Genomic DNA, 23386 nt, shown 5'->3' on the forward strand with positions numbered 1-23386 from the left:
GGAATAATTGAATGAAGAATAATAAAATTTTGTTAATTGCTTATTGGTGTGAAACCTAGGACTCGCGTGTGAAACCCTCGGCCGTTCCTCTCTCTTTTCCCTTTTCCATAGCAGCCGACAAGCAGCCCAAACTCCCATCTCTTCTTCAACCTATGCTTCCCCCCTGTCCACAGCCCGCAGAACCCACTCCGCCTCCCAAACACCTCGGTTCCCACGCCACCCACCTCCGCCACGGCGTCCTTCCCCATCTCCTTCCCTGTTGTCATCCATTTACAGCAGCAACCCTCCCCTCTCTCCCTCTACCACCGCCATCTCCCCATCATATCTCCTCGACTGTAACCACCAGCTCCCACCACCCAAATCAGCCGCGCCCAGCCATCGTCGACCCTAGCTCCTTTCTGCCCTTCATCAACCGCTAACAGCCCTAATTCCTCTTCCACCTCCGACCCCCCGAGCAGCACCTGAGACCCCGAATCTCCCATGAGATTGCTGCTTCTCTTCACCTTCGAGCATCCCAACGCCATTGCCTACGTCATCCAGACATCTACCCACCATCCGTGATCCATCAGGCCACCTTATCCCTCTCTTCATCCTCCAGTCCCGAGCCCAAACTTCCTGGCATCATTGCTCGTGTGGCTGCCCAGTTCGCCGCCACCTCCGTCACCCTCTTCTTTCCTCTGAATGAAGACAACACAGATAAGAGATTCAAACATATTTGTGAAGTATGTGGGTTTGTTGATAAGTTGGGCTTTGGGCTTCACTTTAGCAGTGAATGGGCCTTTGGATTTTCTCAACATTCCGAATAATAATCCACTGAGGTTTTGTTCACTCAACTCAGAACTTTTCTGTTAATTTTAATTTATTTAGCTAATTACATGAGTATATCACCTCTAAACTATTATCTTATATTCACTGCGTAAATTATACCTGTTAGTTGAGAGTACTGAACATGTGATTGCTAAATTTTGATATTGATCTTAGAAATTACGAAAATGATAATTAATATTGCTATTATATTGATTGATTGGAATTGTTCATGATTATTATTACAAATCTTATTAAAATCTATCTGTCACGTTAGTTGTTTTGAGTTAATTTCCTACCGAAGATCATAATGTTTTTATGAAATGATGCATTGTTCAAATTAAATCGCTGATTCTGATAGGACCCCTACCCCGTTTCGCATCATTTTGGTATCAGAGCATGGTTCTAGGGTAAGAATTTTTTTATTATTTTTTAATTTTTTAGATCAGTTGAGCCTTTTATTTGATATTTTAAAAAAATCTCATTCATCTCATTTAGTTGTTAGTGCCTCCCATCTCATTTAGTTGGTAGTGCATGCCACTCGCACGAGTCTATCCTATCGATTAAGGGAGTCAAGTCAATCATCTAGTGAGTCCAGTATGTCTTCCGAGCTCCTTAAGAAATTCAAGGAGCTAAACAGAAAAATAGGTAACTTAGCCCAAGAGAGCAGAGTTACCCACGAGACGATGAATGACACTAATGAAAGGCTTGCTAGGCTCGCAAAAGCGCGTGTTACAACTTCGCCGCCGCAAGGTCAAGGGAAAGGTCATGGGTACATTGTTCATCGACCTCAACCTATGCCTGATTTGCCAACTTTTGATGGTAAGTTCAACCCAGAAGCTTTCTTAGACTAGCTGAAGGGCATAGATCAATACTTCAATTGGTGCGCCCTGACGAAACCGCGAAAAGTCAAGTTCGCAGCTATGAAACTCACTGGATCCACCTGCCAATATTGGTCCTACCTCGAAACGTTAAGACACATTAGAGATGAATTACCAATTTTAACTTGGCGAGAAATGGTCGACGAGCTTAAAAGGAAATACCTTCCGCCATCGTTTTATCATAAATTGCTAGACAAGTGGTATTGTCTTACTCAGGGAAACAAATCCGCAAAAGAGTACGTTACTTAATTTGACGAATTGTTTACTCGATGCAGCACCATAGAGCAAGAGGCACAGATGAAAGTCTTGTTAAAGTTTAGAGCTGGATTGAGAAGTGACCTCCAAACTGAACTCTTTGCTAGAGGAGTAAACACCCTTGAGAGAGCTTACGTATTAGTTCAAGATTTAGATGAAGCCAAATTCCACCAATCTCATAGGGCTTAGGATTTTCAAATTCATTCCTCACAGTTTTCCCGTACCAATACCCTTAGTCAGCCTCTGAGTCAATCTATCCCTAGTTCTTCCCAGTCTAGAGTCGATCCCAAGGGCAAGAAGTCAGAGAGATCTCTCTCCAAACTTAGCCTAATAATGCAGTATTATAATTGTCAATGATATGGGCACGTTGCTTCCGTCTGTACAACTCCGTTCAGAGTTAGAATCAATAAGCCGCCTATAACGGAATCAAAATCTATTATTGAGGAAAGCGTTAACCAGGCCGTAGATTTGATAGAATCTAACTCTGACAAGAACATCCAGGATAGTATAATCGAAGAATAACTATGCACTTCCATTTCTTCTGAAACTACCCCTGCAATTGTGGAGTTAACTAAAGTTTCATGCAATGGCAACACTCCGATTATTCCCCAAGCTATCCCTTTGATCACGGAGTTCACTGATGTTGTCCCTGAAGCTGTTCCTAAAATTGAAACTTCAACTCCTCCTGAATTCACTTCATTGACTGAAAACGTTGTTGATATTCACCATGAAGTCCACTTGGACCAACATGACACCGAACACGTTCCTGATTCGGTTCCTAAAGTGAGACACTCAGATATCTGTATGGAAGTTGAATCCCAAATTGAGCATCTTGAAATACCTACCATATCAGATGTCAAACCCCTATGCATTGTCCTGATAGTCACTCACACATACACTGATCCTTTTTTGGGAATATATAGTGATTAGGGATATAAGTTTGAGCACGAGTATTTTCATTCTCTCTCATGTTAAACACGTAAAAACACTCCTCCGTCATACATGTGTTTGCATGTTCCTCACTATCACTATTAGGACAAGAAATTTGTTATGCACATCAACGAAGGAATACCTAATTATTCCATTTGATAGAGGACGTCATGCATTTAGACACTTCGTTGAGTTTACGTCTGTCATTGATCACATTGTTCGAGTCTGCATTTCATCATAATCATTTGAGTTGATTTACATCATTTTTATTTTGCATTGGTCATATATTAGGGAATCAATGATCTAATTTGAATAAATACATTGTTAATTGAAATGAATGATATGGAGTTAGGACCTAATTTAAAACTATTAATGCTGATATTTTAGGTGGTTTGAGCTTGTCCAATACAGTTCTTTGTAGCTGTTTAAGATTTGACATGATATTTATAAGCTTTTCCAACTCTTGAACTAATTAATAGCAACCTTTATATTATCGATTTGGTCATAGTTCTATTCTCAATATTGATTGATTAAATAGTCATAATGTTATTGGTAGTCCACTAATATAAACCTGATTCTAGCCCATTATTTATGAGAGTTCTTTCACTTTACCCCCACTTCTATATATACTCACCCATGTAGTAGTGAATTTTGATAATATTTTAGATGATGAATTTATAATGCAATTTAGCTAATGATTTAAGATGCAGAAAAGTAACTGATGGCGAATTAAGATGCAGGCAGTTTATATTGAAGATGACAAATTTCTGCAACTAACTCGACGGAGTCGAGTTTTCTCCTACCCGGGGAGAATGATGAGGACAAGAATACAGTTTCCAAATATGTTATTTGTTTTTTTTTTAATTTTTAGTTTTAATAGTTTGAATTCAAATCTTGAATTTCAAATTAGGTTAGATTTGGTAGTTATTAATTGTGAGAGATTTGATTGTGTGAGATTTTATTTTGTGAGATTTTATTTTCTCTATTTAAGCATAATTGTAATCAAATTGAAATCATGGAATAATTGAATGAAGAATAATGGAATTTTATTAATTGACTATTGGTGTGAAACCTAGGTCTCGTGTGAAACCCTAGGTCGTTCCTCTCTCTTTCCCCTTTTCCATAGCAGCTCTCCCCTTTTCCATAACAGCCGACAAACAGCCCAAACTCCCATCTCTTCTTCAACCTCTGCTTCCCCCTGTCCACAGCCAGCAGAACCCACTCCGCCTCCTAAGCGCCTCGGCTCCCGCCATACGGGTTGGTATCAAAGCAATGGTTCCTAGTGTGTAAAGAATTTTTTTATTATTTTTTTAATTTTAGATCAGTTGAGCCTTTTTATTTGATATTTTTAAAAAAATCTCATTCAGTCTCATTTAGCTTGTAGTGCCTGGGCATCTCATTTGTGGTAGTGCATTGCACTCCAGAGTCTATCCTTCGATTAGGGAGTCAAGTCAATCATCTAGGTGAGATCCAGATAGCTCTTCCGATGCTCACTTAAGAATTCAAGGATGCTCAAACAGTAAAAATAGGTAACTTTAGCCCAACAGAGAGAAGAGTACCCCGAGAACGTATGATGACACTAAAAAGGCTTGCTAGGCTCGCACAAAAAGCAGCGTGTTACAACTTCGCCGCCGCAAGGTCAAGGGAAAGGTCATCGGTACATTGGTTCATGATCCATCAACTCTATGGCCTGATTGCCAACTTTGATTGGAGCTCCTCCCTGCCCTTCATCGACCGCTAACAGCCCCAATTCCCCTTCCACCTCCGACCCCCGAGCAGTCCCTGAGACCCCGAATCTCCCCTGAGATCGCTACTTCTCTTCACCTCCGAGCATCCCGACGCCATTGCCTACGTCATCCAGACATCTGCCCACCAGCTGTGATCCGTCAGGCCACCCTGTCCCTCTCGTCATCCTCCATTCCCGAGCCCGAACATCCTGGCATCGTTGCTCGCGTGGCTGCCCAGTTCGTTGCCACCTCCGTCGCCCTCTTCTTTCCTCTGAACAAAGACAACACAGAGAAGAGATTCAAACATATCTGTGAAGTGTGTGGGTTTGTTGATAAGTTGGGCTTTGGGCTGCACTTTAGCAGCGAGTGGGCCTTTGGATTTTCTCAACATTCCGAATAATAATGCACTGAGGTTTCATTCACTCAACTCAGAACTTTTCTGTTAATTTCAATTTATTTAGCTAATTGCACGAGTATATCACCTCTAAACTATTATCTTATATTCACTGCTTAAATTATACCTGTGAGTTGAGAGTACTGAACATGTGACTGCTAAATTTTGATATTGATCTTAAAACTTGCGAAAATGATAATTAATATTGCTATTATGTTGATTGAGATTGGAATTGTTCATGATTATTATTGCAAATCTTGTTAAAATCCATCTGCCATGTTAGTTGTTTTGAGTTAATTTTCTGCCGAAGATCATGATTTTTTGGCGAAACGATGCGTTGTTCAAATTAAATCGCTGATTCTAATAGGCCAACTACTCTGTTTCGCATCACATGGAGTCAAAAGCGACGGCCTGGTCGAGGGTTTTTCACATCTAATCACATTTTTGTCGTTCCCTTGCTTGGCCAATGTTCATTGAATATAATGAGGCTGATTTGCACGTTGTTCTAACTGCAGTCGTTGTGATGACCTATATCCCTTTCTTCAACAGCTTAGTAGGGTTTGCAGGCGGCGTAGCGTTTTGGCCCCTGACGGTTTATTTTTCAGTGGAGATGTACATATCGCAGGCAAAAGTTCGGAGGTTTAGTGGGATGTGGATTTGGTAGCTAGTGTCTCCGACTGCAGCTTGTGGATCTCTTCAAGGTCTTATTCATGATCTCAGAGAATATAAGCCTTTCAAGAAGTTCTAGCTGATCGATGAGAGTGCGGTTTGTAGAATAAAAAGTTTGTTGGACAGTAGTAGGCCTGTCCATCCGGGCCGGCCCGGCCCGGCCCGGCCCGGAAATCCGGGCAAAAAGACAAGAAAAATAACAAAAACAATAATTTTATTAATTACTTAAAATGACATAAATTACAAATAAGAAATGATAAAAACATATTCTTTATTAATAATTGATAAATCAGTTACAAATTACAAGTACAAATTTATTTTGGAATTAATCGCATCACAATAGATAAGTAAATCCCAACTAGGTTGGCACCTACTCACCTATATCACTATCATTTGCAATTATTTCCAAAATAATTCTTTACAAATTGTAAGCTAAGATATAAAAACTACAATCTATTCTTTATATCTATCTGCTAGTCCCAATTCTTCAAATTTATCTTCAATTCCAGCCATCCGATCGATGCCTTGCGTTCGCTTCTCGTACCTCCACCAATCTTGTAGGCACATCACCGCTTGTACAGTATATGGATCCAAGCATGTCCTGTGATCGTCGATCAAACGACCTGCTGTGCTGAAGGCGGATTCCGAAGCTACCGTCGAAACCTGCACTGTTAGTAAGTCACGAACCATGGTGGAAAGTATAGGATATGAAACTGATCCATATACTTTCCACCATTGCAAAATATCTAAAGCATTTCCTTGACATCTAACTAAAGAAGCAGAAAAATATTCATCTATTTCAGAAACCTCCGATGATGACGATCCAAGTCCAGATCCACCAGTTAGCTCGGCTACCATTGCATACCTATCAAAACTTACACTTTTACCTCGGGCTCGGGATGAGCTCGAAGAAACCGAAGCTGCAGACTGTTGTGCAGCTACACCATGTCTAGCTGCATACTCATCATATAAAGTTTGAAAATAATTTCTAATAAGTAAATGATGAGTAGTAGCATTCAGGGTGGTTCCATCATCTAAGTCTATAACCTTTCCACCATACAATGACTGTAACAAACTTCGAAGGCCAATATCCTTCAAGCATGGATCAATAAGAACCCCCAAACCAAAAATATGAGGAATAGGCCTAAAATACTTATTAAATTTGCTCTCCATTTCAAAAACCATAGGTCCAAAAGTAGCATCCAAACGATATTTATCAAAAAAATTTTGAATATTTAAAATTTGTAAAGCAGCTAAAGTAATGGTTGGATAATAACAGCCAGATAATAACATGGTAGCATCATAAAAAACTTGTAACATTTCATTTAAATTACATATAACTGTCCATTCATCTTCAGTTATTCCATAAGTGCTACCAGAACTAGAACTAGAAGCATAATAGTTTATAAAATCAGTTATAATGTCTTTATATTCTATTGCTACACTTAACATTGCATATGTGGAATTCCACCTATGGTCAACATCTTTTGGAATTAGTCTAGGCTTTACATTTTTTCTTTTACAAAATTGTTTCCATCTTTTAAGTCTTTGTTCAGAAGCACTATGCATGTAAGCAACTGTTCTAACCTTTTCTATCATGGGTTTAATTTCAGTAAATGCACTTTGAACAATTAAATTTAAAATATGACAGATGCACCTAATATGAAAAAGATAACCATGACATGGCAATGATAAAGATGATCTGATAAAATCAACAGCTACATTGTTATTACTTGCATTATCTAGTGAAAGAGAAAATATTCTTTGTGAAATTTCTAATTTCATAAGTTCTTCAATTATTAAATTTGAAACATTAGCACCAGTATGTGACTCTTCTATTGCAATAAAAGAAACAACTCTTTTAAACATTTGCCAATTTTCATCAATCCAGTGTGCTGTGATACATAAATATCCAGTTTGTGCTCTAGATGTCCAAATATCAGAAGTTAAAGAAAATTTACAGTTTAAATTTTTAAAATAAGAAATTATTTTTTCTTGTTCTTGCTGATAATATTTTAAAATATCACGTTGACAGGTTTGACGAGAAAATTTTTTAAATGCAGGATAAAAACCATCTCTAAACATATCTTCAAATTCATCATCTTCTACTAATTTAAAAGGAAGGTTTTTAAGAATGATAAACCTGATTACGCATTTCCTGGCTCTGGCAGCGTCATAGTTCCAACTACCGAGATTACCAGAAGAGGAGGATTGAGAAATCATAGATTGTCGGATATCACCTTGAGGAGTCTGGTCTTTGTTGTGTTTATCTAAATGGCGTTTGAGGTGGTTGGTGCCGCTCTTATGATGAGCTTGAAAAATCTTGCCGCACAAAGCACACTTAGCCTTCTGGGTGAGGATCCTACCGTGTTCATCCTTGGTGACGTCGATCTTCTCGTAAAAATTCCACACATCGGATCTTGGCCGTTTAGGAGCTCTTGGTGCAGATTCGTCGCCACTGGATTCGAGATTAACTTCGGTAGGAGGACTCATAGTAGGAGGACTCAATTCAGGATCGGGAGATATGTTTTGCTGTTCATAATCAGATCCGGAAGCCATTTGGGGATTGGATTAGAAAGTATAAATAAGAGAGTATAAGAGTATAAGAGAGAGTATAAGAGTATAAGAGAGAAGAGATGAGTTTTTGGTGTGAAGAAAACAAATGAAAACCCCCCTCTATTTATAGAACCAGCCCCCTAGGTAAATGACCAAAATAACCTCACAAAATAGCCGTTTTTTGACCGTTTTTGGGGGCAAAACGGTCAAAAGGCCAAATCTGACCGTTACGGCCGGGCCGGGCCGGGCCGGCCCGGCCGTTCGTGTTTCAGCACAACGGTCACCAATGGTGACCGTTGTGGCCAGCCGTCCCGGGCCGCCCGGCCCGCCCGCGCTAATCCGCAACGCTCACCACTGGTGACCGTTGCACCGAGCCGGGCTCCCGGTGCGCGGGGTTGCCCGGGCCGCGTGGCGTTGACGGCCGGTGGGGCGCACTGTACCCAAAGCGCCGGGTGGCGGGCCCCGGGCCGGGCGGCCGCTGATGCCACCCGACCCCGGCCCGGTTTTCCGGGCCGAGGCCGGGCCGGGCCGGGCCCGGGCCGGACCCGCGGGTAAAATGGACAGCCCTAGACAGTAGAACTTAAAAGACTTGGCCAATACGATGTTTGAATGAACTGAAAACTTCGAAGTTGCTTTCAGAATATAAAAACTAAACGAGTAAGTATCTTGTGTCCTCTCACGTGCAGGTTAGACCGGATGAAAATAGGCTCAAAGGTCGGGCCTTTCGAAGTAAATCAAGAGGACTTTTGTCCCAAACGAATATGTTAAACGATTCCTTTTTCTCGATCCCCTTAATTTCTTTTAAAGAAAGGTCCATATATAAGCTACATTATGGAAGGGGGGAAAACTGAAGAAAATCAAGATAACCATCCTTCTAAACTAGTTTTAGTCTAAACTACTCAGTTCCGTACCGGCCGGAGAGGTGGACCGCTTCTAAATGATGTTTAAAGCTGAAAATTGGCTTAAGAAGACCAGTTTAATTTTTAATAATCCAGTTTATTTGTCAAACTAAGAAAAAAACTTGCCTTTTTATTCTTTAATTAGTGATAGTTGGAGTTGCCAAACATAGTCTAAAACATTTTAAAGAAGCTTCTATATATCGAGAAAAGTTTTTCTTATTCTCGTCACTCAGTCTATAGCTGTAAATAATAGTTATTCCTGATTATTCATAAATTACAAATCACTGTTTTTTCTTACAAAAAATTACAAGAATAAAGTAAAAGACAAGGAGCGCCCTTCTGGAAAAAAAAAGAAAAGAGGGAGAGAGAGAGAGAGAAAGAGAGAGGGAGAGAGAGAGAGAGATTATTATTCTTATAAATTCAATTAGTTTCTTTCGATCCATGAAACCCCTACGAACATCACTACTCAAAGAATGATAATCCACCACTACTCAAAGAATGATAATCCACAGAAACTTACTTCTCAAAGAAGAATCCAAGACAAAGCATTTATAAGTTGCTAGCTAATCACTTTAAATTAAATGCCATGATAATTACGGCTTTAGTTTAGTTTCCTCATCTTTTTTTTTGGTAAATGAAAGAATTTTATTCATCACCAATATGTAAAGTTTTTGTACATCAAGAATCTCAAGAACATATATATGTAAGAGTGAGATAACAAACTAAAACTTGTAGCTAACGCTCAAGACCGAGCTATATTTATCAAAACCTGCACACAAACCACTGTGCTTAGCCTCAAAATTTATCTCTTGAATCATCTCCAAGTAGAAGCTTCTTCTTCTCAATATGGATCCTTACAGATAATCATGTGCACCCTTCCCTTATCTGCAGGGGGAGGAGCTTCAATGCGAGTATTGTGCACAAAACCCATCTGCAGGTAAGGGAGGAGCATACAATACAAGTATCTGTAAGGTCTCATATTTAACAAAGGGGTGGTGGCGCAGTTGGCTAGCGCGTAGGTCTCATAGCTGCTTTAGTTTCCTCATCTAATTACTCTGGTAGGATGCACGGTCATTTGGCTATAGACACATGTACATGTACAGTCCCTTTTATTATTTCTTCTCCTTGCACTCCTTACCAATGGTGAACCAAAGCAGACAAGGAAAAAAAATTTCCAACAAAAAGAAAGGAAAATGGAAAGCAAAGCTAGGAAATAAAGGAAGAATTGGATCCTTTAGACTAGAAAAGGGGACCAAAGTACCCCCAACAGTTCATGTGGGAGGCATATCTTCATTTGTCTATCCAAAAAAGGAATCACAACTAGGATAAAGGAGAGGGTCCAAAGGTCAATTTGGGTGGAAGTCTGACCTTAAAACTCCACAAACCCACACGAAATAAAATAAAACTTTAGAAAAAACAATAAACCCCATAAAGAATCTTTTTCTCCTCCCTTGTTCTTTGCTTTGCCCCAAAGCAAAGAACACTGANCTAAAATAGAAAATCACATATATATATATGAAGACAATAAGAATATAACGTGTTATCTAAATATTAGTGTTTATATTGATATAGTATTCTGATTATGCCGATAATTTTTTAACGGTTTTTATGAATATATTTTGCATTGATATGTCGTATAAACTGGTATTGGATCCCAAATTAATTATGTGAAATGTGTCATATTCCTACTGCTTGCTTCGTATGCGAGTTTACAAAGTTTCTTTTTTTGTCCTAGCCCTTTGTACATCACTTAAAGATTAAGTAAATTGGAGAGAGAATAATATTAGTATTAGTAGATATAAAGTCGTATACCTCTCTCTTTCTCTTTATAGTATGCATATATCTTTTTCTCTCCTCTTGTGTTAACTTAACCCCGAAGACTCTCTCTAAACCGCCGCAAATAGTAAAGCCTGTCGCCCAAGTAAACATGCTTGCGGTTTGAAGTCGGCTAGCCGTAATGTTGAAATTGACCATATTGCCCCTGACGTGCTTAATCTGAATTTCATTCCATGCATATGTTATGACCATGATGCCCCCTCTCCAATCATGTAATTGCCAATTTTTTATATTTATTAATGTCACGTAATTATTTTGTTTGTCGTATATGAAAAATGTCTTAGATCAAGAAAATTATTTTTCCTTTTAATATAATCATATCTACTTTCAAACATAAGAAGCTAGGAGCTCATATCTTCTGAATGTCTATGCTGAGCTAAGCACGTTACCATCAAAATTTTAAGGTGGTGTTCGTAATTGAAGATTACAATTTTAGTTCTTTGATGCTCTAAGAGTTACGAGTTATAATTTACGACATGTTTGTACAGGTTGAGGGTTGTTTTAGGTGAAAACCTATACTTATTTCATTGTTACCTATTTTTAAATTTCACTTTAAATTTTGTAGCCAATCGGAGCTAAAACTGGATTGCTTTAATGCCAAGTCAAAGTATCCTTCAACATGTATATCCATAAATTGTTGAAATTATGATTATTAAATAACTTATTAGTTGAATTTGTACAAGTTTCTTACGGCCACCTTACTTTAGTCCTCGTGTTCAAGTTTGATACTTACTGCAAATTATCTAATGTCCATCTGTTATTTATCATATATATAATAATAATTAAGCTTTAAGAGATAGATGCGCATTAGGGAGAGGATGGCTTACGTCCAATTTGCGTCCCCACACGACACGGGTAGGGCTGAGCATGGTTCGGTCCAAACCGAAAAAACCGACCGAACCGACCCGAATCGACCCGAAAAAATCGGTTTTATGAGTAGGGCGGTTCGGGTCGGTTTGAAAACTTTTCAACCCAAACCGACCCGAACCGACCGAATATAGTGCAATACTACCCATTCTGATCTCAAACCCTACCCGACAAGTCCCCAAAGAGTCAAAGACTCAAACCCTAAACTAATTTTCTGAATCATTATGGGTTGAAAACAATATCATTATATCAGTGTTTAATACTTCATAATCTCCTACTTTGTTGATACCTTTTTTTTCTTTAACACAATTTGTTGTTTGATAAGAAGTTTGATGAAGTTAGAACCGAACAAACCGAACCGAACCGCACCGAACCGACTTGCAACAATTCAGTTCGGTTTTGAATTATAAGTGGTTCGGTTCGGTTGTTCAAATTTTGGAAAAAACCGAACCGAACCGACCATTGCACACCCCTACACACGGGGTTCAAAGTTGTCCGAACCCCTCCCCAAGCAAAAGACTACTTGGTGGCGTATCCGTAATTCTACCCAAACTCGATGTCCCTTTCCGCAACATTAATTGCCCACCGACTCCGACCGCTTCTTCCCCCCTCGCGTCGCGTATATACATATATAAATAACCAAGAAACGCAGAACACAAATTCAAACGCCTCTCGAGCACTCCTCTTCGTTCTCGACCCTTCGTTCAACTTCTCTCCTCTCTCTCTCTCTATTGGAAAGAGATAAATCGATGGAGGAGGAATCAATCACCTCGTCAACCTGCACCAACGAGATGGAGCTCGAGGCCACCGCCACCCGCCACATCCCCAGTCGATCGGCACGTCTCGAGCATTAGCGACGTGATAGTGTTGAGGCAAGAGGAGAAGATCTACAGAGTGATTGAGAAATTGTTCGTGAATGGGATGAAGAGGAGCAGCGATCGTGATGCCGTGGTTACGGGGATTCGAAAGTGTTTGTATTCGAGGAGGAGGTCGAGGGTGTTTGAGATGACGGCGGGGATGACGAAGGAGGAGAGGGGGGAGGCGAATTTGGGGTTCGGATGGTATGGAGCGGCGGCGGACGATGTCGGGAGGACTAATGATGGAGCTCTGGGGGCTGAGGATGCTCACGGCGTCGGTGTTCATCTCTCCCCACCTCATTTTCCTTATGCCAGGTAAAATCCATCTTAGTTCGTTCATTTCAAATTTATTGTTCGGTTATTTTGCTTGTGTAACAAAACTTTAGTTAGTAGTGCATGAGAAGAAATTATTAATCTTTTAGAGTAAATTAGTTGCTCTTTTTCCTTAATTTGATTATTAAAAAAATATATTACAAATTGACCTTTGATCTAATGCTTGAGGCTCAAGACATATATGGGCAAATAAAATATCATCCTCATTTATAAGCAGCTAGTTATTCAACTATAACAAGAAAGTATATGCAATTAACCCTTCTGTTAGGAGAACTCAAATCATTTGATGTTCTCTAGATTGTATATATATTATTTTTTATATGGCTATACTTGTATCTCATGAATTGCATTATATCAAATGGACCTAAAAACAAAAAGCCAACTATAACCCTTTTTCATATAAAACAAGTCGCAGGATTATGTCAAAAGATAACGGGTGACCGTCTAGAAAAAGAAAAAAAGATAATTTATATCCTAATTTGAACTTTTAAGGGTCTGTTATGTGAGTCTCAATTAATTCCATCTATTGAGTCCTTAAACGTATGTTGTTTGGTTTCAGCTCGCGGCTATCTGAAGCAGATGAAAACGGGGAGAAGCGCATCGTCTTGTGCCGAATCATCATGGGAAACTCCGAGAGGGTGGATGCAGGTTCTGCTCAATACCACCCAAGCACTGGTGGATACGACAGCGGCGTCGACGATCTGAGGAATCCGAAATGGTACATAATTTGGAGCACTCACATGAACACCCACATTCTCCCCGAGTACATTGTCAGCTTTAAACCATCAACCCAACGTCAAGGTAATCTAACTCAAAACTTGTTTCTGCTCATTTTTCGATGTATGCAAACACCTCAAATTGGATCGAAATTTGAACAAGTGGACATCCTGCAGTGTTTGCATACATTTGTGGTAAGCTGTCTACAACAACAAGGAATACATCTAACAAACTACCGTGAAATTTGATCTCTTTCTTTCTTTTTTTTTTATTAACAAAACCATCGTCAATATTTATTTTTTTCAAAATGTTTCCGCAAATTTTGTCCTTATATACTTTATATTACTTCTGTATTCCCCTTTTTTCCATCTCCTATTTCCAAAGGTCATTTAAAGCGTTCATCCAAATTGTTAACATTGGCGACAATTTTCTATATCACTATATTTCCCTGCATCTTTTGAAATTATATTGTATTTTTTTCTAATAAAAATTTTGTGCCAGGTATTCATGCGGCTGTGAACTCGACGGCGATGACGACAAGGAGATGGCCTTCTGCAGCCCAGGGACTCTCTTTTCAGAAGCTACTGTCTGAGATGGGAAGGTCTCTGCCATCTTCCAGTACGCAAGCTTTACAGATGCTTTATAACAAACATAAGGTATATATCATCTGCACCTCGACAAGTTCTTGTTTTGGAAACCTCTGTATTAATAACTTAGAAAAAAAAGTTGATAGCATCTTCTTTACTTTTTCAGGCAGGAAAAATGAGCAAAGATGCTTTCATCAGATGCCTCAGGTCTGTGGCCGGTGATAAATTATTAGCTTCCACAATCAAGAGAATGCGAGGGTACTGAATTTGAAGCTGGATAGACTCGATCATGATGGCAGTTCTGTGGTCATTTGGGATTTTTTGTTAGATTTATATGTAATGGTACTTTTGGTAGGATTTTGTTCCTCCTCAAGTGTAATGATATGAGAAGAAAATTTGTACAAATTTCCTATACAGTTGAACTAGTATCTCGCAATTTATGTCAGTTTAAAATATTACATTTTAGCCAGGAGAAAAAATATTACAGGCCTTTGTCGAGAAAGTTACCCATAGAATTTTTCCTGTGTCTATTTGAGAATTTCAGGCACTAGTCTAATCAAACTGAGGAGCTATCTGAGATATCCTTTCATCCTCGAGCAGTTCATATGGATCAACATATGGTGGTGCTGATATTGACATTTTGCTGGCATCGTGCACGAAACTTTGTCCAAAATACTGCAGATAATGAGAATATGAATGTAAGTTAGTGGAAACAAGAATAAGCTGGTGCAAAAGATGCAGCCGAGCATAAATTCGTTGATCATGAGTAAGAATGCTATTCTCTTTAAGATGGAAGAGAAAAGTCTTTCTCCTAATCTAATACAGTGTCAGGGACCAAAGCAAGCCAAGTTATGCCAAACATAAAATTGATCAACCCAGTCAGGAAACCTGTAGGAAAGGGGTGGGCAAAAACCAAAAAAAACCGGTTCAACCAAAAAATCCGCCCGAAAAAACGGACCGGTTAACCGAACCGAATTAAATGGATGAGAAGAAGTTTCTAAACCGCCCGAACCGAATTAAATCGGTTTGGATCCGGTTTGAACCCCTGAACGGCCCAAAAAAAACCGACCCGAATTTTGTTGGGCGGTTTAGAGACTAAACTTATACCTCAAAACTTTTCCTGTTATCATCCAATAGATTCAAACGGCGCAAGGAGCAGTTTCAAGCAATGAGTACAGCAATATCACAGAAAAATATCCTTGAGAACTAAGTAAAGATTCAAATCAATCTAGAAAATTTGTTATGCACATGATGCACTTACAAAACTAAGTAAAGATTCAAATCAATCTAGAAAATTTGTTATGCACATGATGCACTTACAAAAGATGCATATGCGACACTATATGAACAATATCATACAAAACATCACTCCCCCGTGTAATTAAATAAACTTAAACTTTAGTTAAAAAATTTCGCAGAAAAGATCTTGAGAATTAATTACATAAGAGTCAAATCAATCACAAAATGTGTTATGTACATGATACTTACAAGAGATAAGCATGATGTATTATATGAACAACATCTTTAAAACATCAGTTCTCTGCGTAATTATATCAACTCAAAACTTTATTCTAAAGATGATAACCAGTCTAATAAAGCTTTGTTGGCGAGCTCAGGAACCTCATCATGAGGACAATGCCCAGCTTGCAAATTCACAACAGAAGTCTTTGGATAGAACTCTTTGCAAATTCAAAACCGAAACCGAACCGAATTTCGGTTGGGCCTAATATTCGGATGAAGGGGGAAAAATCTGGATCTGGATGAGAGTTTCGAGCATCCGAAAAAATTCGGATTGGATACGGATTAGGCATAAAACCGAACCGAACCGAATATGCTCAGCCCTAGGAAAGTTTCATGTAGATAAGTGCAAACATCTTTGAAGCACCCGAACAATTCAACTGAAAGAAACGTTCTTGGCTCATCAAAAAGGAAATCAGTATTTCCACAAGAACCTCTGAAAAACTGAAGACCTAAATAAGCAGCAAGAGATGATATTTATGCCGATCTGAATTTTTTTATTGAAAGCAACTTGATGCGTAACCTTTGCAGTACAGTCTATGAGACTGAGCATGTCACCATCTTCTTCCTTCAACTCAGATTTGTACTTTTACGTGTAGTCTATGAGACTGAGCATGTCACCATCCTCTTCCTTCAACTAATATTGGTGCTAGTTTATGTCCTATTTAACATCAAATGGAATGCCTTAAGCCGTTTACAATAAAAGGACACAATGGATGGGTTCCACATCAAGTGCAAAGGAGAAACCTGCCTATTATCCAGACATAACTATAGTAGAAAGAACAAACAAACTCAGAAGTAACCAATAAATATCTCTGTGTTCCATAATATAATACAGAATTACAAGCCAATTTGACATAATTTCTGCAAAGACTTTATAATTTATTCTCTGCCAATAGAAACAATTCTGATATTGCAGAAATTTCCAAGAAAGTTTTAAAAGTCAAGTGCCTTCAAGTTTGAGTAGTATTTCAGAAACAGCTAAAGAACTTGACCTCTCATTGAGTAGAAAACGTAACTTCAACCGCTAAACCAGAAAGGGCGGGAAAAAAAAGCTCTTTGAAAATTATATTAAAGTAAATTTGGAATCCTTAAGAATACTTGTTCCTTGAGGCCCCGTTTGACAAAGGGTTAATGAAGAGAGATTAAGGAGAAGGATTAACGTAGTTAGCCCATTCGATAATCCGAATGATTAAATTATTAACCCGTTATATAAGTTTTATTTTAGTCCTTGTGATCAATTTTAGTGTTTAGGTATAACAATGATTTTGACTATTTTCTTTATAATTAGAAGGGTTAACTATTAATCCTTCTAAATAGGAATATTAGTAAACCCCTCATATTGAGGGGTTAACTCATTTTAATCAATCTAGAGGGGTTAACTTAACCCTTCTATATTTTTTATGTTTGGCAAATTATGGAGTGCTAACTCATTTTAAACCTTGTATAGATTTTGTGTTTGGCGGTTAAGAAGGGGTTAAGTCTCCTTAACCCTTTATCAAACGGTACCTGATAGAGCTTTAGCATCATCTCGCATAGAAGCAGTTTATGCCAACTGCACTCCTCCACCAGAAAGTAAAACTTAACATCTTATATGGCACGTAAGTAGCATAGATGAGAAGAAATAGATTTCTTCTATGTATTTCATTCTAGGATTTTTTTCCGGAGAGAACTAATAATAGTTGGTTTTTCGGTTCAGCGAACTAAGCATCATAATCTCAAAACTGTCCTCTATAGGGGTGTAACAAAAATATACGTATTCAATGATATTAATATCTGTATCCGTTAGGATACGGATACAGATATGGTTACTAAAATCTATATCCGATAGGATATGACTATGGATATAGTTATGTAGTGAAATAAGTGGATCCGTATCCGAGATATCTGAATATATATTGGTCATACTGTTGCAACAGTTTTAAACCTTAGAATCTTAGATTAATGGATTTGAGAATAATTTTGATGATCAATGTTATGGGGTACAACTGTTTCTAGATATATGATCTGATGAGTCGATATCTCGACCAGAGTCGATATCTCGACCAGCCAGGCAAGCCGACACCCTAGTGTCGACACAAAAAACAACGCTAATCGGCACGAGCCATCCTGACCTCCTAGACGAGTCGACATCTTGACCGACGGGAGAGACCAGCTAGCAGTCCGACTCAGCCGACAAACGAGCCGACATTCATCAATGTTGATACAAAAAGCATTACCAGTCGGCCCTCTCGCAGCAGGCAGCTCGCCAAGAGCCTATTTAACCCAGTCAAGTCGATACTCTTCCATGTCGACTCGAGAGGCGGGACAATCGATCCGACTCCATTCAGCCAGCGATCCTTGAGTCGTCACTCCTCTCAACGAGTCAACTCTTCTCGCAAGTCCCATCATGAGGGACATTGCTTCTCGGCGAAACTAGAAGATAACTTCGCCAAAGCATATCCATCCTAACAACAAGTCACATCATGTCTACTCATAGACCATGCGTCATCACGTCGTTTATCAGCCCACGTCCCATCGATGGCTCCTCAAATCGAGGCCGAAGTGATCTTTCTCCTGTCGCCAGCCGACACATGTAGAGCAAAGAATGACTCATCTTTCGGCTCACACTTTGTCATCGCCATTTGCATGGCTGAAGTGACCAATCTTCCATTGGCATCCTCTTTATATGCAAAGGCTATTCGCCATAGCCAAAAAAAGGAGGTTCGCAATCTAAACTCTCCTTCTGCCCTAAGTCTCAGAGATCATCATCTCTAATGTACATAGAATAAGAACACATAGTTTTATTATTCCACTCAAGCTCAAATTTATCAACTGACTTGATCGTCGGAGGTACCACAGGGGAATCATCACCCCGCCCTCTCACGACCTTCTTCTGTGCAGATTGCAAACTCTAACTCAGTGGCCAAACATAAAGTCGGGAAAGAAAGAGATCCCCTTCATCATCCTCTATCACTCATCAGCCGCAACCATCCTATTCTGGATTATATTATGTGATATCGAGCATCAACATTTTGACGCCCACCGTAGGGTCTTCTTTCTTTTTAGAAAGAACATGTCTAAATCTGAAGATAGAGTTGAGCAATCTCGTCTTAGAGGACCTCATCAAAGCTATGCTACTCAAACCCAGCTTGAAGCAACAACTCATACGATTTCTCAATCTTGCCAAGAGCAATTTGTTGCTTTCTCCAATGAACTTCTCAGTCGGCTTCCACAGCCGTAAGAAGCAGTCTCTAAGACTCTCCGCCACTGTGCCTCTCCAGTCCCCTCAGCTACTATTAGAGCATCTGGTTACGATCGAGTCAACAGACAGATCGTAAGCATCTTCGGGAGTAACACCCTCTTTCAGACGACCTTATGAATGTCCCATGTGAGAAATTCAAAATGCTTTGCGTAGAGACATACAAGGGCGAGAGAGAACCTTCTGAGCATGTTCAGAATTATTATGATGTGATGAGTATGCTCCAAGCATCAGAAGCAATCCTCTGTCGATGCTTTCCTATCACTCTTTCAATGAGTGCTAAGCTCTGGTAGAACACTCTCGAGAAGAGATCCATCAGAAACTTTCGACAACTTAGCCGAAAATTCCAATCCACCATTTCCTAACTGACGCCAAGCAGAAACTCACCCCTCATGTACTCATCCAAATGAGGTAGGGACCATAAGAGAGCCTCCGGGCCTATTTCAAGAGATTCCAAACTAAGAGGTTGGAAGTCGACGACCCAGGGAGTGTGGTCGCCATGTCAGCACTCGTAGCTGGCCTGTAGAGCAATGCATTGGCCGATTCTTTGGCTAAGAAGTTAGTCGTCAATTATGAGCAATTGATGGCCAGAACCCATGGATACATGGACATGGGAGATACCCGAGCCTACAAGGTGGCAACCAGGGCCACAGAGTCCTCTTCAGCCATGCCTTAGGCGCTCTGGAGCAATCCCTTGGCTCTTCATCAGGATAAGCCCAAAGCATAACCATTTGGCCGACTCCCACAGTCGTCTCTCGGCCATGGGGAAAGCCCTAGTCAACTCTCCTTGTAGTTCTAGGCATTCGACTCCTCAGTCGGATTTTAAGCCATTAGCTCTTTATCAGGGTAAGCCCAATGCACAACATGTGGTTGGATCCTCTAATCCTCATCAATCATCATGGTGAAGCCCTAAGCATCAAAATAAGTCCTAGGCGACCAAACCTACGGGTTGACGTGTCAAAAGCCCTTGGTTCTTTTTCAGGGTAAGCCTAAGGCACAACATATAGTCGATTCCTCCGGCTCTCATCGATCATCATGATCAAGACCTTGGTTCCTTCTCAGGGTAAGCCCAAGGCACAACTCTATGGTCGATTCCCACAGTCACCTTTCTGTCATACGAGGATTATGAAGACTTAGGTCCAACATGAGACCTAGCCTTAGAATCATCATTCTACCATTAAGACCTTGGTATCATCATGAGTAAACCCAAGGCATGGAGTTCGATTGCCCGATTATCTTCGGCAAAAAGACTTAAAGCACTTTAACTTGCCAGTCTTCGTCGACCCAAGACTCGAGTATCTTGCCCACAGTAGGCACAATATGAGCCAGTTGTCAAGCCGACTCGTAACATTCGGGTCAACACAACACGACCATCTCAAGAATTTCCACTTGGTTCGCTCAATCAGAACAATGCTACAAAGCAACCAACAGTCCTAACTTCAGTCTAGAGCTTTATTCATTTCACTTGGACTCGGCTAAGGGCCGACTCCTAGCTAAAGGGACCAACTGTTATGAGGTACAACTGTTTTCAGATATATGATCTGATGAGTCGATATCTCGACCAGCCAGGCAAGCCGATACCCCAGTGTCGACATAAGAAATAGCGCTAATCGGCACGAGCCATCCTAACCTCCCAGACGAGTCAACATCTCGACCAACGGGAGAGATCAGCTAGCAGTCCGACTCAGCCGACCAGACGAGCCGACATTCATCAATGTCGACACAAAAGACGGTACCAGTCGGCCCTCTCGCAGCAAGCAACTCGCCAAGAGCCTAGTCAGCCCAGTCGAATCGATACTCCTCCATGTCGACTCGAGAGGCGGGATGAGTCGTCACCCTACTCCATTCTCCATTCAGCTAGCGATCCTTGAGTCGTCACTCCTCTCAATGAGTCAACTCTTCTCGTAAGTCCCATTATGAGGGACATTGCTTCTCAGCGAAGCTAGAAGATAACTTCGCCAAAGCTTATCCATTATGACAACAAGTCACATCATGTCTACTCAGACCATGCGTCATCACGTCGCTTATCAGCCAACGCCCCATCGATCACTCCTCAAATCGAGGCCGAAGTGATCTTCCTCCCGTCGTCAGCCGACACATGTAGAGCAAAGGATGACTCACCTTCCAACTCACACTTTGTCACCGTCATTTGCATGGCCGAAGTGACCAATCTTCCATTGGCATCCTCTTTATATGCAGAGGCTATTCGCCATAGCCAAAAAAAGGAGGTTCGCAGTCTAAACTCTCCTTCTGACCTAAGTCTCAGAGATCATCATCTCTAATGCATATAGCATAAGACCACATAGTTCTATTACTCCACTCAAGATCAAGTTTATCAACTAACTTGATCGTCTGAGGTATGACGGGGGAATCATTACCCTGCCCTCTCACGATCTTCTTTTGTGCCGATTGCAAACTCTCACTCAGTGGCCAGACATAAAATCGGGAAAGGAAGAGACCCCTTCATCATCTTCTATCACTCCTCAGCCACAACCATCCTATTCTGGATTATATTGTGTGATCTCGAGCATCAACAATCAAGATATCAAATATTAGATTTTTAGATATAACGTACATACTAATGAACTCTCTTGTATCATATGAACTATATTTTTTTCAATATCTAGTTTTCTCATACCCATTTTGTATTTGCATGTATATCCTCATTAGCGGATACAGATATGAATTTTCCTTACTGAGGAACATCTGTATCTGTATCAGTGATTGGAAGAGAATATGATAAGTTTCATTTCCAAGCCGTATCCGGACCATATACACCCTTAGTTCTCTAACCAAAAAGATATTGCCACGTGCATATGTTTGTTATACGCATCCTAAACTGTGATTTTCCATTTTTCCTTAAATATGCAGTCATGTTTTCATTCTTTGATACTAATGAACTGACATATTATTCCCACCTTGCTTCCTTCTGGTTTTATTACATACCTGATTTCCCACTGATAGATTATAGTAGTAAAAGTCACGAGTAGAGGAAATTCATTTTCCTTTGTTTCTATCCTTCTTGCATTTGGAATAATCAATAATCTTTGATGGCACTAAACCATAAATAATGACTAGAAATTAAATCTCAAAATTAAGATGTCCAATTCACTAGTATATTCTAGTAATAATTTTGAAAATTCATGAAGGAGGAGAAAACCTACATGCTAGAAGTGATTGCTACCTGATGATCATTGTAAAAGGAGTTTGACACACATGTACCATGATATAACTTGAAAATCACATCATAGGGCTAACAATTTAAGATGAAAAAGTTTAATCATTCTGAAGTTTATGTTTGCAACCACATGCTTTGAAACCACTCATAAAATTTATGCCCTGAAATGTGACCATATCAATATTATGTCAGAATCACTTGACGCTTGCAACCCCCATGATCTTTTATCTATATTGGAGAACCTACATCCATATACAATATTTTTCTTATAGGGAGCAGAATATCACTATCCAGGAATCGGAAAAAGGGTTTTTCTTTTTATGTATTTTTGACAAATCTAGACTAAAATATCTGCCACCTGACCAATCAGAAATTTGGTGATATGCATGTGATATGCTGCATATGGATGACAACTACCGAGAAGAAAAATCAATTAAATTTGACATCCATCTGAATAAATGAATATGATATGAATATATTAATGATCACATATTTATTTTCTAAATTACCTCCACTGACATTAGTTATCTCATTCCTAACAGTTTTTTGAAAACAGCCTCTTGTAAAGAATGCATGGTCATATCCCTTCCCACAACACGCGCATAGCAGGAGCTTCATGCTCCGGCTGCCCTCCATTCCTAACAAATTTGTCACAAAAACCACAACAAGTGCCCACCTTAGTTTACATTATCAGTTGGCTTCTCCATATCAAGGATCACCTCCATAACTTTCAGTATAACAGCCCACCATCTTCTTAGTTGTGAGGCCTCAACTAATTACTGATTGACATTATCTACTTCCCAATGCCACTTCCTAAATTGGGCTGAAGAGAAGCAGCATTTCATGTATTGTATTTTTCTACCACAAACACTTCTTTTTTCACCTTGAAGGCTGAAAAAATATATAGCAAGAGATAAAAATGCAAAACATATTGTTAAAATGAATACTAGGAACAAGATTACTATCACTCAAGACTAAGTAAATGAAAACAGCATGTTTAGACACAACACACTACATAAGCTTGCAGACTTAAGTTTAGAATAAGATAGTATGGAAATCTAGCAATCTAGCCTTCCCCAGGCATGCCCTACTTACTTTTTTAAAGAAAAAACAGCATAACCTTCCATTTCAGCAGCA

At 39.6% G+C, this 23386-nt stretch overlaps 3 protein-coding genes across 3 annotated transcripts in view; 1 reads left to right on the forward strand and 2 right to left on the reverse strand.

Annotated features, from left to right (window-relative positions):
• LOC109835261 (probable serine/threonine protein kinase IRE) overlaps nucleotides 1-266 on the reverse strand; it is a 41878-nt gene extending 41612 nt beyond the window's left edge. The window contains exon 1 of the mRNA XM_020403244.1: nucleotides 63-266. Within this exon, the coding sequence (XP_020258833.1) occupies nucleotides 63-266 (204 nt within the window). The remainder of the gene's footprint in view (nucleotides 1-62) is intronic.
• Nucleotides 12740-14777, forward strand: LOC109835262 (probable inactive poly [ADP-ribose] polymerase SRO3). The gene is made up of 4 exons (XM_020403245.1): nucleotides 12740-12990; nucleotides 13568-13809; nucleotides 14227-14381; nucleotides 14479-14777. The coding sequence occupies exons 1-4, from the start codon at nucleotides 12740-12742 to the stop codon at nucleotides 14575-14577; spliced, it is 747 nt and encodes a 248-aa protein (XP_020258834.1). The 3' UTR covers nucleotides 14578-14777.
• The window catches only part of LOC109834307, a 15935-nt gene continuing 7245 nt past the window's right edge, over nucleotides 14697-23386 (reverse strand). Inside the window, exon 4 of the mRNA XM_020402297.1 lies at nucleotides 14697-14987. Coding sequence (XP_020257886.1) covers nucleotides 14865-14987 — 123 coding nt within the window. The 3' untranslated portion in view covers nucleotides 14697-14864. The remainder of the gene's footprint in view (nucleotides 14988-23386) is intronic.

Source organism: Asparagus officinalis, chromosome 3, assembly GCF_001876935.1.
Source record: "Asparagus officinalis chromosome 3, Aspof.V1, whole genome shotgun sequence".
Lineage (NCBI taxonomy): Eukaryota > Viridiplantae > Streptophyta > Magnoliopsida > Asparagales > Asparagaceae > Asparagus > Asparagus officinalis.

Coding starts and splice junctions, on each gene's coding strand:
- LOC109835262 (XM_020403245.1), top strand. CDS start 12,740: ATGAAGAGGAGCAGCGATCGTGATGCCGTGGTTACGGGGATTCGAAAG. Junction 12,991..13,567: donor CCTCATTTTCCTTATGCCAG/GTAAAATCCATC, acceptor GTTTGGTTTCAG/CTCGCGGCTATCTGAAGCAG. Junction 14,382..14,478: donor TGCTTTATAACAAACATAAG/GTATATATCATC, acceptor TTACTTTTTCAG/GCAGGAAAAATGAGCAAAGA.